This window comes from Microcebus murinus, chromosome 18 (assembly GCF_040939455.1).
Source record: "Microcebus murinus isolate Inina chromosome 18, M.murinus_Inina_mat1.0, whole genome shotgun sequence".
Lineage (NCBI taxonomy): Eukaryota > Metazoa > Chordata > Mammalia > Primates > Cheirogaleidae > Microcebus > Microcebus murinus.
Genome location: NC_134121.1, coordinates 14,963,718 through 14,978,544, shown reverse-complemented (window position 1 = coordinate 14,978,544; position 14,827 = coordinate 14,963,718). Strand labels below are relative to the sequence as shown.

Genomic DNA, 14,827 nt, shown 5'->3' with positions numbered 1-14,827 from the left:
CACCTAGATTCCAACTGACAAGTCTGCGATTTGGGCCTAGTTCTCCTTAACCTCAATCCTATACCCTTAACCACTCCCAAAGGGACTTCCCAAAGCCTCCACCAGGGCTATCCTTTGAAGGAGAGGTGGCCTTTCCAGGCCCTTCTCATTGCACACCTCCCTCATCTGCAGCTGCAAGGTCAGCTCGGCATTTGTCCAGGCGCCCTGGTTTGGCCCTGCTCTTCCTTCTCCCAGGTAGCACTGTATGACCACCTCTCAGGAGCCAGGTGGCCCAGCTCCCAGAGCCACAGACAAGTAGAACAGAGATGGGGACAGGAGAAAGAAGAAAGGAGTGGGGTGGAGATAAGGTGAAGGCGACTAGTGCCCTGTGTAGGCAGGGAGGGGAGGCTGAGACCAGCACTCAGTTCCTTCAAGGAACAGGCACGGACCTTTTCTATACTTTTATTTATGAAATGCTTACCAAACGGATACAGAGTTAGTGTCTGTCAGCGGGTTGGTACAGGGAGTTAGTGTGCCCCCCTTCCCATCTCTAGTGGAGGCTGAAGCCAAAAGTGGCTTCATCCTTCCCTCCACCTTGGCAGTACTAGGCTAGGAGAGGCCCTGGGGCAGGGAGGGGGTTTAGGGGCAGGAGGAGGAAGGGGAGATGGGGAAGGCCTAGGGCAGAGTCCACTCCTCCTGGAATAAGAGGCTTGACCCTGATCACCCTGGCAGGAGTTGTGCTTCTCCTCTGTGGTAGTGGTTTGAACTGGGCAGCAGGGAGGATGAAATTCCTTTGGACTCTCTCCTGCCACCCCAGCCCTGCGTTGGGAGTGCCCTCTTTGGCTCCTTCTCAAGTCAAGGTCTTCTGTGACTTCTTCTCTAGTCCCCTTCAGGGATGCCTGTCTCCCCAGAGGGCACTGCCCTCTGACCTCAGGGTTAAGGTAAGGGAGCCAGATCTGGTGGACCCCAGCAGCTGGTGACCTCTCCTCATCTGGAGCCTCAGCTATGTCCACACTTCTAGGGGTATCATGCCCTCCTTACTGCCCAGGGGGGGCAGCAAAGACTCATCCTCTAGGAACTTGAGGGGGAAGTGTACCAGATGGCCCTGGATGTGGGTGAGCTCAGACCGGGCCAAGGGAGGGCTGACTGTGGCCAGGGGCTCCACAGTCACATACTCTCGGAGTGTCCGCAGGGAACGTGTGGCATTGGACGGCAGGCAGCGGAAGATCTGTGGGCAAGGGGGCACAGAAGCCAGTAAGGCTTGGGGAGACTCGCCCAAAAAGCCAAGCCCAGCTGGGCTCCCCCATCCCCACACCATCTCTGACACCCCCACACCGCCCCCGGCCACTGAATCCCTTGGCAGCAAATGCCCCCCAGACTCTCATCCCCCTTCTAAGAATGACTGTGTGGAGGGGCTTCGCTCCATCCCACCCTGAGCAGGATAATCTGTAAATTCCCCCAGGCCATCCCCACTGAGCTCGCACCTGCTCATAGATATTGGCATTTCTCTCAGCTGTCTCTTGCCACAGCTGGAAGAAGTCATCACAGACAGGGTCTCGGAGATCCAGGTCTGGCCGGGCATCTGCCCCAAGAATCACACTGAGGGAGACAGGGGTCCCAGCAGGGCCAGGTTAATCCCACAAAAACCTGAGTACCAGAAGTTATATTGTCCCTACTCAAGTAATCAAAATAAATGTAATATAAAAGAGTAAAATAAGTATAAAGGAGTCCAACAGACTTTGATGCTCAAAAAAAAATTAATTTTTAATTTTTTTTTTTTTGAGACAGAATCTCACTGTCACCCTGGGTAGAATGCAGTGGCATCAGCCTAGCTCACTGCAACCTCAAACCCCTGGGCTCCAGCAATCCTCCCACCTCAGCCTCCTGAGTAGCTGGGACTACAGGCACATGCCATTGACACCAGCTAATATTTTCTATTTTTAGTAGAGACAGAGTCTCACTATTGTTCAGGCTGGTTTTGAACTCCTGACCTCAAGGGATCCTCCCACCTCAGCCTCCCAGAGTGCTAGGATTACAGGCGTGACCCACTGTACTGGGCCCCGGACTATTTTTTTTTTTTTGAGACAGAGTCTCACTTTGTTGCCCAGGCTAGAGTGAGTGCCGTGGCGTCAGCCTGGCTCACAGCAACCTCAATCTCCAGGGCTCAGCGATCCTACTGCCTCAGCCTCCCGAGTAGCTGGGACTACAGGCATGCGCCACCATGCCCGGCTAATTTTTTGTATATATATATTTTTAGTTGGTCAATTAATTTATTTCTCTTTTTGGTAGAGACGGGGTCTCGCTCAGGCTGGTTTCGAACTCCTGACCTTGAGCAATCCGCCCGCCTCAGCCTCCCAAAGTGCTAGGATTACAGGCGTGAGCCACCACGCCCGGCCTATTTTTTATTTTTTAAATATTTTTTTCTCATTTTTTTGGTGTTCCTGCCTTGTTCACCCCCTAAGCTGGATGTCTGCCTATTGGGAATCCAGTACTACTTCTAAGCAGCCATCACGTCTGGCTCAAAAGGCAGACCCCCCCAATTGCCCCCCACCTGTGGCACCCCTCCCAGGCTCTACCTGAAGCAGTGTTTCCGTAAACTCGAGGCAAACCTGCCCGCCTGATACTCTGCCCCATCCATGAGGGATGGTTCCATCTCTGTGTCCTCAATCAGCACAGCCAGCTCACTGTCCCGCTTTCCCAATAAGCTCCGGTCATTGATATTTGCAGAACCTGGGGTCATGGGGGGCATACTATGTCTGTCTCGGCCCAGGGGAACCACCCCCATGCCCCATCACCTTTAGCAGGGCACTGGCCTGAGGGCAACACCCTCTTTCACCTCCACCCCCAGGGGAAACTCAGCCTGCAGACCCTGTCATCCTGTCATCCCACTCCCTCATCCCCCTGTCCCTCTCCACCCTCCTCTCACTGCCAGGGGCCCAGATCCGGCTCTGACCAATGATGACTGTCCGATCATCCGCAATAAGCAACTTGCTGTGGATGTAGATGAGCTCTGAGACTGGGTGCCCGCCCAGCTCTCCGTGAGTGCGAAGCCCGCAGATGGAAATATAGTCCCGCCACGCGGTCCCCACTGCGCAGGAGAGAGATGGGATAGGAGAGAGGGGAGTAGGGTCAAGGTACCCCCTGTGTGCAGATGGGGGCCTGTCCCACCTCTCTTCTCACTTCAGGAGGCCTTCCTAGAGTCTGGTCTATATGATTCTCCCTGCAGTGAAAGGCCACCTGTGGTCTGAGTAGCCTTGGAGGCACACAAGGATGACAGCCTCCTTCCCCACATTCCCAGGCCTACAGCTCCCCAATCTCCCTCTCCCCAGGGCCCAGGGCTTGAACCCCCAGTTCCTGGCACTCACTGGCTGCTTTGAGGCGATGGAGGATGGAATACTCCCCACGGCACAGGCTCCTGAGAGAAGAAAAAAAAAGGGTGAGGACGGAGAGGGAGGAAGAGGTCAGGAGAGACATGGCCCTCAAAGGTCCAGCAGGGAGGAGAGATCAGGACAGAGTCAGGAAGGGGCACAGGGGGTGGACATTGAGAGGCAGAGTCTGGCAAGGGGTCTGTACCTGTAAGTAAAGTGCAGAATGGCCTGGATGGAGTTGCCACCACCTGTGGAGATGTCACCCTCAAAGCCTGGGAGCAAGGGCAAAAGCACGTAGACTCGGAAACACTGCCCCTGTCTGGGGAGAGGCTGGAGTCAGAGGTGTGACCGGTCCCTCGACCCCCACCCCCTCCAGTGGGGCTTGAGCCACACTCACGGCCCCCACCTTCCGGACAGTCCACCTTACTTGTGGGCCTTCAGGATTCTGTCCACGATCTCATCGCCCACCTTGTTCAGAACCGTCCGCCCATCTGAGCAGCTAATGAAGAACTGATTCTATGGCAGGGACCAGAGACAGATATCAGCAGACACACCCAGCCCCTGCCCTCAGCTCCCAGCCCTGTCCCTGCTCCCAGGCTCCAGGCATCTGCTCCTGTTCCAGCCCAGCTACGGCCCCACTGACTTCCCAGGCCTCTCTCTTGGGACATCCCATCCATTCTCTCCTTCTGCCCTCACCCAGCCAGACCTCAATGTAGAGGAAGTGCTGGCTCTCTCTGATGGTGTGCAGGTAGGCATTGAGGATGGAGTTCTCCAAAGTTCCCGCTGACCAGCGATCCACTGACCGCAAGACCTAGAGGGACAGTGAATAGGAAGTGGTTCCAGTCCCAGGAGAGGAGGAGTCTGGGGGACTTGCGCATCAGGGAGAGTAAGCTGGGGCGCTGGGTTGAAGGGAAGGGCGGTGCTGGCTGAAGTGGGGAGCCTCACCTGCACAGTGGTGCACTGTCCCCCTGGGAGCGTGAAGGGGAGCTGGTTTGCAGTGCTGGTGGACTTGGGCAGCAGGTAGGGGTACATAGGTATCTTGTACTTGGCCTTGGTGGTCTGAGGTGGAGGCATGGCAGAGTCAGCAGGAGGTGGCAAGCTGACCCTGCCTCCCTCCCCTACTTCCAGCCCCCACTGGAGGGGTGAGCACCTTGGTGAAGTTCCAGCGCTGGATGAAGTGCCGGGAGAGGTCCCGGGCAGGCAGGCCATGGACAATCACCCCAACATCCCGCCATGGCATCCGGGGTGTAGTATCCCTGTCAATGAAATCTGGGGGTCGCAGGATAGTCAGGGGAGTGGCCAGAGCTGGTCTCTCGGGGACACTTAGGGCAGGGAGGAGGAGGAGACTGCTGGAGGCAAGGCTGCACTCCCCTTGGCCCCTCTTGTTCCATCCTCAGTCCCAGCCCCAACTTCTGCCCCCGCTCCCAGCTTTTGGGGGCTTTGGAAGAGAGGGGCTCACCTTCAAAGGGCTTGTCCAGCTGCACCCAGTCCTTGGTGATAAGATTGCTGTAGTCCTTGCCCAGCCAGAAGAATTGGTTGTGAGAGAGGTCTGGGGTGGCCAGAGAGTCTGGGCACGGGGTGGGAGGCTGTAGGGGGAACATACCCAAGCCAGGGGCAAGGGGAGGTCATGGGGCCAGCCAGGGCCAAGGCCAAGAGAAGATAGGAGCACTGAAAGAGTGTGAGAGAGACAGAGACAGTGAGAATGACAGAGACAGTTTCATTCCTCAGCCCTCCCCAATGACTGCGTTGGACATCCAATATCCTTAGATGGCACTGGGGTGTAGCATTTTCTAAGTGAGTTCTTGCAGTCCCAGAAAGGTTAAGGAACGCTGAGGTGGGCATGCCTGCAATGACTGGAGGGGGAAGGCTGGAGCTGGGAAGGGGTGTGGATTTGGGTTATCTGAGTTTGGGGGCGCTCAGGAAGGCCTCCGGGGAGCTACCTGTGAGGCGGCTGACTCAGAGGAGTCCCCGAGGTCAGTCAGTCGGTAGTGCAGGTCATCCCAGCGGCCATAGGCAAGGTCCAGCCCGCCCAGGAAGGCCACTACTTGGTCTACCACCAGGAGCTTCTCATGATGGGCCCACAGCGTCACCTGGTCTGGGTGGCGCATCACCTGGAGCAGGTATGGACATGTTCATGGGGGGGTTCAGGTGCGGGAAGACAGAAGAGGCAATGGGAGGGAGAACAAGAAGATGGAAGGATGAGACCTTCCGGGAGAGAGAGGGCTGGGGGCTGGGAACATGTGGTGAGGAGGGTTCTAGTGTGGGAAGTGTCTCCAAGGTCAGACAGTCACCTTTATGTTGGGGTGCAGCAGCATCAGAGTTCTCTTGCTATAGCCACTGTTGATGCCCAAGGCTAATTCCACTTCCTTAAATAGCAGTATGGACACACGGACACCCTCCTCCTGGTGGTGAGTGAGGAATCAGATCCTTGGAGAACAGCCCCTTTCCACCCTCCCAAACCCCTCCCCATGCTCGGGATTCCTGTATGTCCCTCCACCCTGCCTGGGAGGCTCTGCCACATACACACTGCTTTGCTGCGTGCAGCAAACTTAGATTGAATGTCATCGGTCTGCTCGCCCACTCATCCACCCATGCATCTAGCCACATACCCCACATTATCTCTCCATCCATCTCCCAACCGTTTACTCATCCCCTCCTCTACTACCTATCATTCACCCATCCATCTACCCTCACCCTCCTGTCCCTCCACTTTTCCAACTCATATTCTCCCATCCATCTCCCTTTCTATCCTCTATCCATCCACTTGCCGCCCACCATCCTTCATCTGTGCATCCTTCCTCCCATCCATCAACATCCACAGAGGCCCGCTGCGTGGCAGGCACTGTGCCTTGGACTGCAACTAGTGATGTTAATTAGTCCAGTGAGAGAGTAGACATGGGCACTCCCGGGTAACACAGTAAAGTGCTCCGCGTACTGGGAGAGAAATCCCTGCCAGGCGGAGGGGAGCATGAAGAGGAAGGTATCAGCACTCCTCAGGGAAGACGGAGAGGGAGGAGGTGATGTCTGACAGGCACAGGGCCAGGACGGGCACTCGCCCTCCCTTAACACCTTAGGTTCCCTCCCTTCTCCCACGCTGCAGCCCTTCTAATCAACCGCCACCCACAGACAACCCCGAGCCCCCTCCAGCCTGACCACTCTCCTCACCGCCTTCCTCTTGAGCATAATGTCCAGTCTCCAGTCGTCTGAGTGGGCCGGACGCTTCAGGTAAACCTCAGGACTCAACCTGGGATTCGGAGCGGGGTATTCAGGGCAAGCTACACCCCCAGACAACCGGCCTCGCCTCCCCCTCTCCTCCCATCTGCTGATGGGCCCCAGCCCCAATCCTGTCCCTTCCTCCGTGAGCCCCTCCCCACTCACCACCAGTCTGTGATGAAAATCTCCTCTCGAGCTTGCAGGATGGCATCTGCCACAGCAGCAAAGTAACCTGCCCCATTCACAAACCTGGGGGGAGCCCAAGCCAAGGAGGTCAGGGGAGCCAGAAGCCAGAAAGCTCTGGAGAGTGAAGACCGGAGGACAGCCATGGGTCAGAGGTGACAGCAGGGTCAAAGATCAGGAATGATCAGAGAGGACAGATGGGATTGGATATATCAAAATGGGGACGGCCATTATGAGCTAAATCAAAATAAAAACTACAAAAGACGCAATAAATTAAAGACACTGAAGATTGAGAGAACTAACACATCACATAAAGGGAACACCAACAAATCAATAAGAAAAAGACATAGCCAACTGAAAAATGAGCAAAGAATAAGAACTGACAGTTCACAGAGGAAATTAAAATGGTCAATCAGGGGAAATGATGTTCTGTTTCGCTGATAAACAAGGACACTGAAACTAAAATGAAATAACATTTTTTAAAAAATCTACCAGATTATCAAAATTAAAATCACTGGTAACATTCAATATTAACATATGGGGAAGGAAGTATTCTCACAGACCATGGGAATATATATTGATTATTTAGACCTTTCAGAAGATAATTTGACACTGTCTATCAAAATATTAAATGCACATACCCTTTAATACCATTAAATACAGTAATTTTTTTTCATTTTTTTTTTCTTTTTTGGTAGAAAGGGAGGGGAAGGGAAGGAGTCCATAGTAATTCTGTTTTTAGAAATTCACCCTATAAAATGCTTAGACAAAGATTGTATTTACTGCAGCATTGTAAGAGTGAAAAATGGGAAATAACCTAAATATCTAATCTCTAACACATGTGTTAACTGAAAAAAAAAGGCATGGAAGAGGGTATGTGATCTCATTTACATCAAAACAAAAACATGTGCATGTGTATATAAAAATATGCATGAAAAGATCTAGGTCCTAGGTTCTAGGAGGATAGATATCAAACTACTGCCAGCTTTACTTTCATGAAGAGAAATGGAGTTGTCAAGAGGGGGTACAGGGAAAGAGTAGGGGGGTACATGGCTGTGTGATGAATGGGAACTTTAATTTTCTACTTAATGTGTTACTGTATTATTTTAATTTTTTATAACTAACAATTTAGTATGGTGGTTAAGAGCACAGTCTTTTTTTTTTTTTTTCTTACGAGACAGGGTCTCGCTCTGTTGCCCAGGCTGGATTGCAGTAGCTTAATCATAGCTTACTGCAACCTAGTACTCCTGGGCTCAAATGATCTTCCCATCTCAGCCTTCCAAGTAGCTGTGAGTACAGCCACACACCACCATGGCTGGCTTTTTAAATTTTTTTTTGTAGAGACAGGGTCTCACTCTTGTTCAAACTGGTCTCAGACTCAAGAGATGCTCTTGTGCACTCTGGGAGGCCAAGGTGGGTGGATCGCTCGAGGTCAGGAGTTCAAAACCAGCCTGAGCGAGAGCAAGACCCCGTCTCTACTATAAATAGAAAGAAATTAATTGGCCAACTAAATATATATATATATATATATATATATATATATATATATATATATATATAATTATCCAGGCATGGTGGTGCATGCCTATAGTCCCAGCTACTCGGGAGGCTGAGGCAGGAGGATTGCTTGAGCCCAGGAGTTTGAGGTTGCTGTGAGCTAAGTTGATGCCATGGCACTCTAGCCTGGGTAACAAAAGTGAGACTCTGTCTCAAAAAAAAAAAAAAAAATCCTCTTGCCTTGGCCTCCCAAAGCTCTGGGATGACAGGTGTGAGCCACCATGCCCAGTCAAGGTTATATAAGGTATATAACCTCGGGCAAGTTCCTTAACCTCCCATTGCCCATTTTCTCATCTGTAAAGTGGAGATAACTACTGTACCTGCCCAGTAGAACTGTTATGAGCATCAAATAGGTTAATACATGCAAAACACTTTGTTCCTGGCACATAGTAAATGCTACATAAATATTAGCTATTATTACTTCTTATGTTTAAAAATATATATATTGGCCGGGCACAGTGGCTCACGCCTATAATCCTAACACTCTGGGAGGCCAAGGCAGGTGGATTGCTCGAGGTCAGGAATTCGAAACCAGCCTGAGCAAGAGCGAGACCCCATCTCTACTAAAATAGAAAGAAGTTAATTGGCCAACTAAAAATATATAGAAAATATCAGCCAGGCATGGTGGCGCATGCCTGTAGTCCCAGCTACTCGGGAGGCTGAGCCACCAGGATCTCTTGAGCCCAGGAGTTTGAGGTTGCTGTGAGCTAGGCTGATGCCACAGCACTCACTCTAGCCCGGGCAACATAGTGAGACTCTGTCTCAAAATAAATAAATAAATAATATAATAAAATAAAATATATATATATCAACAGCACCACTGAGAAAAAATTCCTTCCATGACTCCCTCTGCCTATGATAAAGTTCAACCCCCTCAGCTTAGCCCACTAATCAGGGTGCTGCCAACTCCCAGACCCTCCTCTGAGTGCTCCTCCTCACTCTGCAACAACAGTCAGTCCTGGTGGTGCCCAAACACGCCAGGCTATTCCTATATTCTCTGCCTAGACTGTTCTCCATTTTCTTTATCTTGCTAAGGCAAACCTCAGGGTTACCTTCTCCTGGACACCTGTCCTGACAGCCTCACACTGGGGTAGCTGCCCCACCTCTGTGCTCATTACCCTGTGTCTGTCACCAGTATGGCAAGTCCATATTGTCTCATTACAAGATCACCCCCTTCCCTAAACCAGAGGAGCTCGTGTCTATTGCCAGCACTTATTCTAGCCACATAGTACCTGCTCAGAAAATGTTTATTAAATGAGGAATAAAGGAGAGATTTGAGATCATAAGGAACAGAGGGTCAGTGTGGTAAAGGGGGTAAATGGGGCACTCTCAGAAGAGGTCAAAAGTCAGAGTAGATTACTGAATTTGGGGGTCAGAAAGGTCAGAGGGAAACCAGAGAGATCAACATGGTTAAAGAGGTCAGGAATCAGGGAGATTAGAGAAGTCACGGGGGGGGGGGGGGGGGGGGGTCACTGAAGTCAGAAGGGGTCAGAGGACATAAAAGAGAGGATCAAGGATTCAGAGAATATCAAGGGGCCAAGAAGTTCCACAGACAAGCTCAGAAGGGATGTCAGTGTCTCACCACCGGGCTAAGGTCCCAGGCCTGGGCGGGGCGTAGCTGTCATGCCGGTGTAGTTGCAGGAAGTCTCTGCCTGGGCCCTGTGCCAGCTCAGTGATCTCCTGGCCCCACCACCGTGCCTGCCGGTAGCTGCTGCACTTGAGAATCAGGGACCTGGGCAGGAACAATAAGAAGGACCACTAATCCTCACCCTCCACACTGTGGCCTTGCCAAGAGACTCCACCCTTCTTTCCACTTCCTCCCTTAGTCCCTAACCACAGCTCCACAGGGACAGGGCAAATACCTCTGCCTCATTCACAGTTGGATCCCCAGCAACTAGTATTGTCACTCAGGTTTGTGGAATGAACAAATGAAAGAATGGAATTTCCTTTTCTTTTATATTGGGAGCTCCACCCCCAGGCTTCTACTAACCCCCTTTCTCTGGGTCCAGACCTAAGAGCAGTCTCAAGCAACTGGCTGGCCCCGCTCCCAGGTTCAAAACTATGGCCATGGCCAAGGGGGTGGAAAAGTGTTCCTCTCTCCTGTGGTCTCTGCTATTCAACTCCCCTCAGGGCCGTGGTCTGGGTGGTCTGGCTCTCCACGCCCCAGGTGTCTCTCACGCCAGGGAGGCCTTACCTGTGGGAGGTGTCGATCCGCACCCCATACCGTGTCTCTGTGCTCCTTTTCCCCACCTGCACCTCGAAGCCAGGGTCAAAGAGCTGAACAAATGAGATGGTGCCAGTCTCGAGGCACATGTACAGCAGGAAGGAGTCCTTCACCACCAGCCACCTGGAGCAGAAGGGCTCCATGCGTTCCTCCCTGCCCTTGCCATCTCCTTCGTCACCCACCCACTGCCCAGCTGCTCAGCCCCAGCCCTCACCTCTTGGACCAGCGATAACAGACTTGGTCTCGGCCACAGCAGGTGAGGCCAGGAACACGGTGGCCGCCTGAGCGCTTCCGGATCACCCCCTCCCTGTGGGGACAATTGGGACAAGGTGCTGGATGAGGACTCCAGAGCCCCGGCCCACCCTGCACTGCTTGCCCCATTCTCAGGCAGGGAGAAATCGAGAGTGATGTCTACAGACACCTGGGTGAAGGGTGTCAGACACTCACAGTCCTTTGGTGCCCAGGTCTGGAATAAAGGACAGCTGACTGACTTCCAGGAACTCTGTCTGCAGAGGAAGACAAAACCTCAGAGGAGAGACCTGGCTTTCAGCTACTGGCCCTCTGCCCCCCTGAGGGTCAGACTCTCCTGCTCCACCTCCAAAGACCCAGGCATCCAGTCCCTGGACCTTACCATGGCATGGTAGTTGCGGTAGAAAGACATGGTCAAGAGGCGGTTGAGGTAATTCTCCAGGTATTTCTGAAGTTGGGATGGGAGAGAGGGAGACACAGATGGGACCAGAGCCATTTCACACCAAACGCCTTCCCAGAGGACACGGTGTCTGGTCCCACCTGTTTGCTGGCTGCATGTCTGGTGGAGCCCTCAGGACCTGATCGGGGCAGAGAAGGCATGTCCCTGTTGGCTGCCTCTCTGGTGGGAGAATAGGGAACGGCAAAGCTGTGGAAAGGATGGAGTGAGGGTCAGGGAAAGGCTGGGAGGCTGGGAGCTTGGGTCCCGAAGCACTGGAGATGTGGTCTTGGAGGAGGCCTAGAGGCTGGCGGAGAGAAGGTCCCCTACTTTGGAAATGGAGACAAGAGAAGGGGGAGGCTGCCAAGGGCATTTTGGGCATCCAGCCCAGCTGAGATATTGGCACAGAACCATGGACAGGGAGAGCTGAGCAGGGAAAGTCTCCTAGTAACCAGGGTCAAGGGAAGGGGGCCCAGTGGCCAGAGTCGGGGGAAGGAAAGTGCCTGGGGCAGGAAGGTTGTGGCTGAGGGGGAGACAGGCAGAAAGGAGAGTGAGTGGCACCTGCCCTTCACAGGAAGCAGTCTGGTCCCCCTCACCGAGCCAGAGGGAGCAGACTCATCAAGACTTTGTGTCTCATGAGGTCCCGATGCAGGTCCTGGAAATGACGGAACTTTTTCTTGGTTGTCCAGGTAAAGTCGCCATGAGTCAAGCGGACAGAATACAGAGTGCAGGTTCCCACCTGGGAGTGTGAGGAACTGCGTTGATGTCCCCTGGTTGGGCCCCTGCCCCCCACTCTGGCCAGCCCTCCCTTTCCCTCCTCTCTGGTGCCAGCCAGCCACCTTGGATCCACTGGTGTATCTTTCAGTGCCCACCACCTGGGCTGTGACAGGAACACCAGTGGCGAACACCAACGGGTGCGCTTTCAGAGGTTTAAGGTCATAGATCGCCAGAAAGGGGTGCATCCTGTCAGCTGGGGGGAAAGAAAGCCCATGAGCGTTGAGTCCAGGAGGCTCCATCCTCTCCCTCCCCTCCCGAGGGCCATCTGTACTCCCTGTGTACCTGGGTCCTCTCCCTCCTTCAGAGTGTCCACCTCATCCGACTCCATCTGTAACTGGCTGGAGTCCAGGTCATCCCCGGACGGGAAGAGGTTCTCAGGGGACTCCATCCTAGGAGCATGCGGAAGCCTCAGCGGAGTGGTGTGTCCTGCAGAACCTGCACCCAATCCTAACCCCGACACGTCCTCCATCTCCCACAGGTCCTCATCCTCCCCTCCCGCCTCGCTCCCACTGACTCCTAACCTCTCTCTGTTTGCAGCCCCACCTGTCTGCAAGGCCCCGCTGACACCCCTCTAATCTCTATCCCTTACCTCAGTCCTTCATCCAGAGTCCCTCAGTCCTGGCCCCTGGCCCGTAAGCAGAGCCCGGGGGACACCAAGCCAGGCCGGGATGGCCCCGAGCTGGGGCCGCGCCGAAGCCGGGGGTGGTCGAGAGGGGGCGGGGCTGCCAGGGCTCCGGCCGGGCCGGGCGCGCTGGGAGCTGGGGTCCAGGCGGGAATGAGGAAGTTACGCGCTCCGGCCCGGGCGAGAAAACCCGAAATCTGAGCGTGCGGCTGAGTCAGGCGGCCTCGCGGCCCCAGCCGGTTCCCGTCCCCGCCCGATTTCCGGGGCCCGGGACCTCGGCGGCGCCCCTGGCCGGCCCCCTCGCCCTGGCAGCTGGAGCCGGAGCCCGCGCGGGCTCCGGAGCAAGGGAGCAGAGCGGAGCGCAGCCCGAGCCCACACCCCAGCGGGCTGGGGCGGGGCGAGGCCGGGCGAGGCCGGGGCTCAGGGCCTGCCCTCGGGGGCGGGACGGCCCCCCGGCCTCACCTCCGCGGGATTCTCGTCTGTCCTGTCCCGCCCCCGCCGCCCGCGGCCCGCCCGGCGTCCCGCCCGCAGCCCTTGGCCGGGGGCGCCCCCCGCCCCGCGGGGCTCGCGGCCCGCTCAGTGCGTCTGGCCGGCGGGTCCGCCGTCTGTCTGTCCGTGGTCAGTCCCGCGCGGTCGGGCCGAGCGTGCCTTTCCGCCGCCGGGTCTGCGCTCGGCGCTGCGCACGGACGCGCCTCCGCAGCCCCGACCTGCCGAGGCCCCTTCCCCGGGCGGCCACGAAGCACATCGGGCCTAGCGCTGAGAGCGCTAGTTCGAGCGAGGAATGAGGGAATAAAAGGCCCGAAGGATGATGACTACAGATTCATTAATGTATGAAGGCTTGCATTCTTTCATTCATTCACCAAACGTTAATTGCGCACTTACTCCGTGTCAGACACTGAGCCCATGTAGTAAATAAGAGAGACACACGGAACCTGCTCTCCTGGAATTTACAACCCAGGGGGGAACGAAATTATTTCAGTTACTAAAAGACATTTCAATCTTTTTTTAAAAAGCAGACTTTTTTTTCTCTCTAGTTTTGTCTATCGTGGGTAAAGCTCCTATAAACATTCCTATATAATAAGTCTTGCTGTGGATATATGTGTTCATTTCTCTTGAGTAAATAGCGAAGAGTGGAGCTGTCGGCTCATGTAAGTGTATGTTTAACTTGTCAGAAACTGCCACGCCGTTTTTCAAAATGATTATTCCATTGTACAGTTCCAAAATCAATGTATGGTAGTTCCAGTTATTCCACAGCATGGCCAAGGTTTGATATTGTCAATCTTTAGTGTTGGCCATTCTAATAGGTGTTTTTTGGTACATCATTGCCATTTTATTTGCATTTCTCTGGAGATTAATGTTGACCATGTTTCATGTGCTAATTGGCCATTGCTATATCTTCTTTTAGAAAGTGTTCAAGTCTTTGTCCTGATATACACTAGAAAAATCGAGGCAAATAAAAAAAATAAATAAAAGTAAAAGAATGTGTTCAAGTCTTGCTTTTTTTTTTTTTTTTTTTTTTGAGACAGAGTCTCGCTTTGTTGCACAGGCTAGAGTGAGTGCCCTGGCATCAGCCTAACTCACAGCAACCTCAAACTCCTGGGCTCAAGCAATCCTTCTGCCTCAGCCTCCCGAGTAGCTGGGACTACAGGCATGCGCCACCACGCCCGGCTAATTTTATATATATATATTAGTTGGCCAATTAATTTCTTTCTATTTTATAGTAGAGACGGGGTCTTGCTCTTGCTCAGGCTGGTTTCGAACTCCTGACCTCAGAGATCCGCCTGCCTTGGCCTCCCAGAGTGCTTGGATTACAGGAGTGATCCACCACGCCCGGCCTGAATTGTATATTTTAAAAGGGTGAACTTTATGATATGTGAATTATATGTCAATGAATCTATTTTAAAACCACAAATAAAATTATTAATAAAATGTTAATACATACATACAAGATGGATGAATTTCAAAACCATTATGCTGAAAGAAGCTAGACACAAAGGAGAAATACAATAAGATTCCATTTATATAAAGTTCTAAAACAGACAAAACCAGTCCATAGTGATGGAAATCAGATCAGTAGTTGCCTGTGGCAGGGTGTGGGGAATAGATTGCTGGTAAAGGGCACACAAGGAACATTCCAGAGTGATGATAGGACTTGTGATTGCATAGGTGTATACACTTGCCAATACTCATGGAAGGGTACATTAAGATGTGTGCATGAA

At 53.2% G+C, this 14,827-nt stretch overlaps 1 protein-coding gene across 1 annotated transcript; it reads right to left on the bottom strand.

The window, feature by feature from the left end:
- Positions 1-427: 427 nt before the first annotated feature.
- On the bottom strand, positions 428-13,009 carry PLD2 (phospholipase D2). The gene is made up of 25 exons (XM_012779409.3): positions 12,576-13,009; positions 12,269-12,375; positions 12,049-12,179; positions 11,806-11,948; positions 11,314-11,419; positions 11,156-11,221; positions 10,972-11,030; positions 10,739-10,831; positions 10,495-10,647; positions 9,883-10,032; positions 6,726-6,809; positions 6,513-6,591; positions 5,639-5,749; positions 5,288-5,458; positions 4,807-4,933; positions 4,498-4,616; positions 4,293-4,406; positions 4,054-4,158; positions 3,775-3,863; positions 3,553-3,666; positions 3,345-3,394; positions 2,933-3,067; positions 2,556-2,709; positions 1,464-1,578; positions 428-1,207 (listed from the first exon to the last, which is right to left on the bottom strand). Exons 2-25 carry the CDS (start codon positions 12,372-12,374, stop codon positions 983-985), a joined length of 2,799 nt encoding a protein of 932 aa, XP_012634863.1. The 5' UTR covers position 12,375; positions 12,576-13,009; the 3' UTR covers positions 428-982.
- Positions 13,010-14,827: the final 1,818 nt, after the last annotated feature.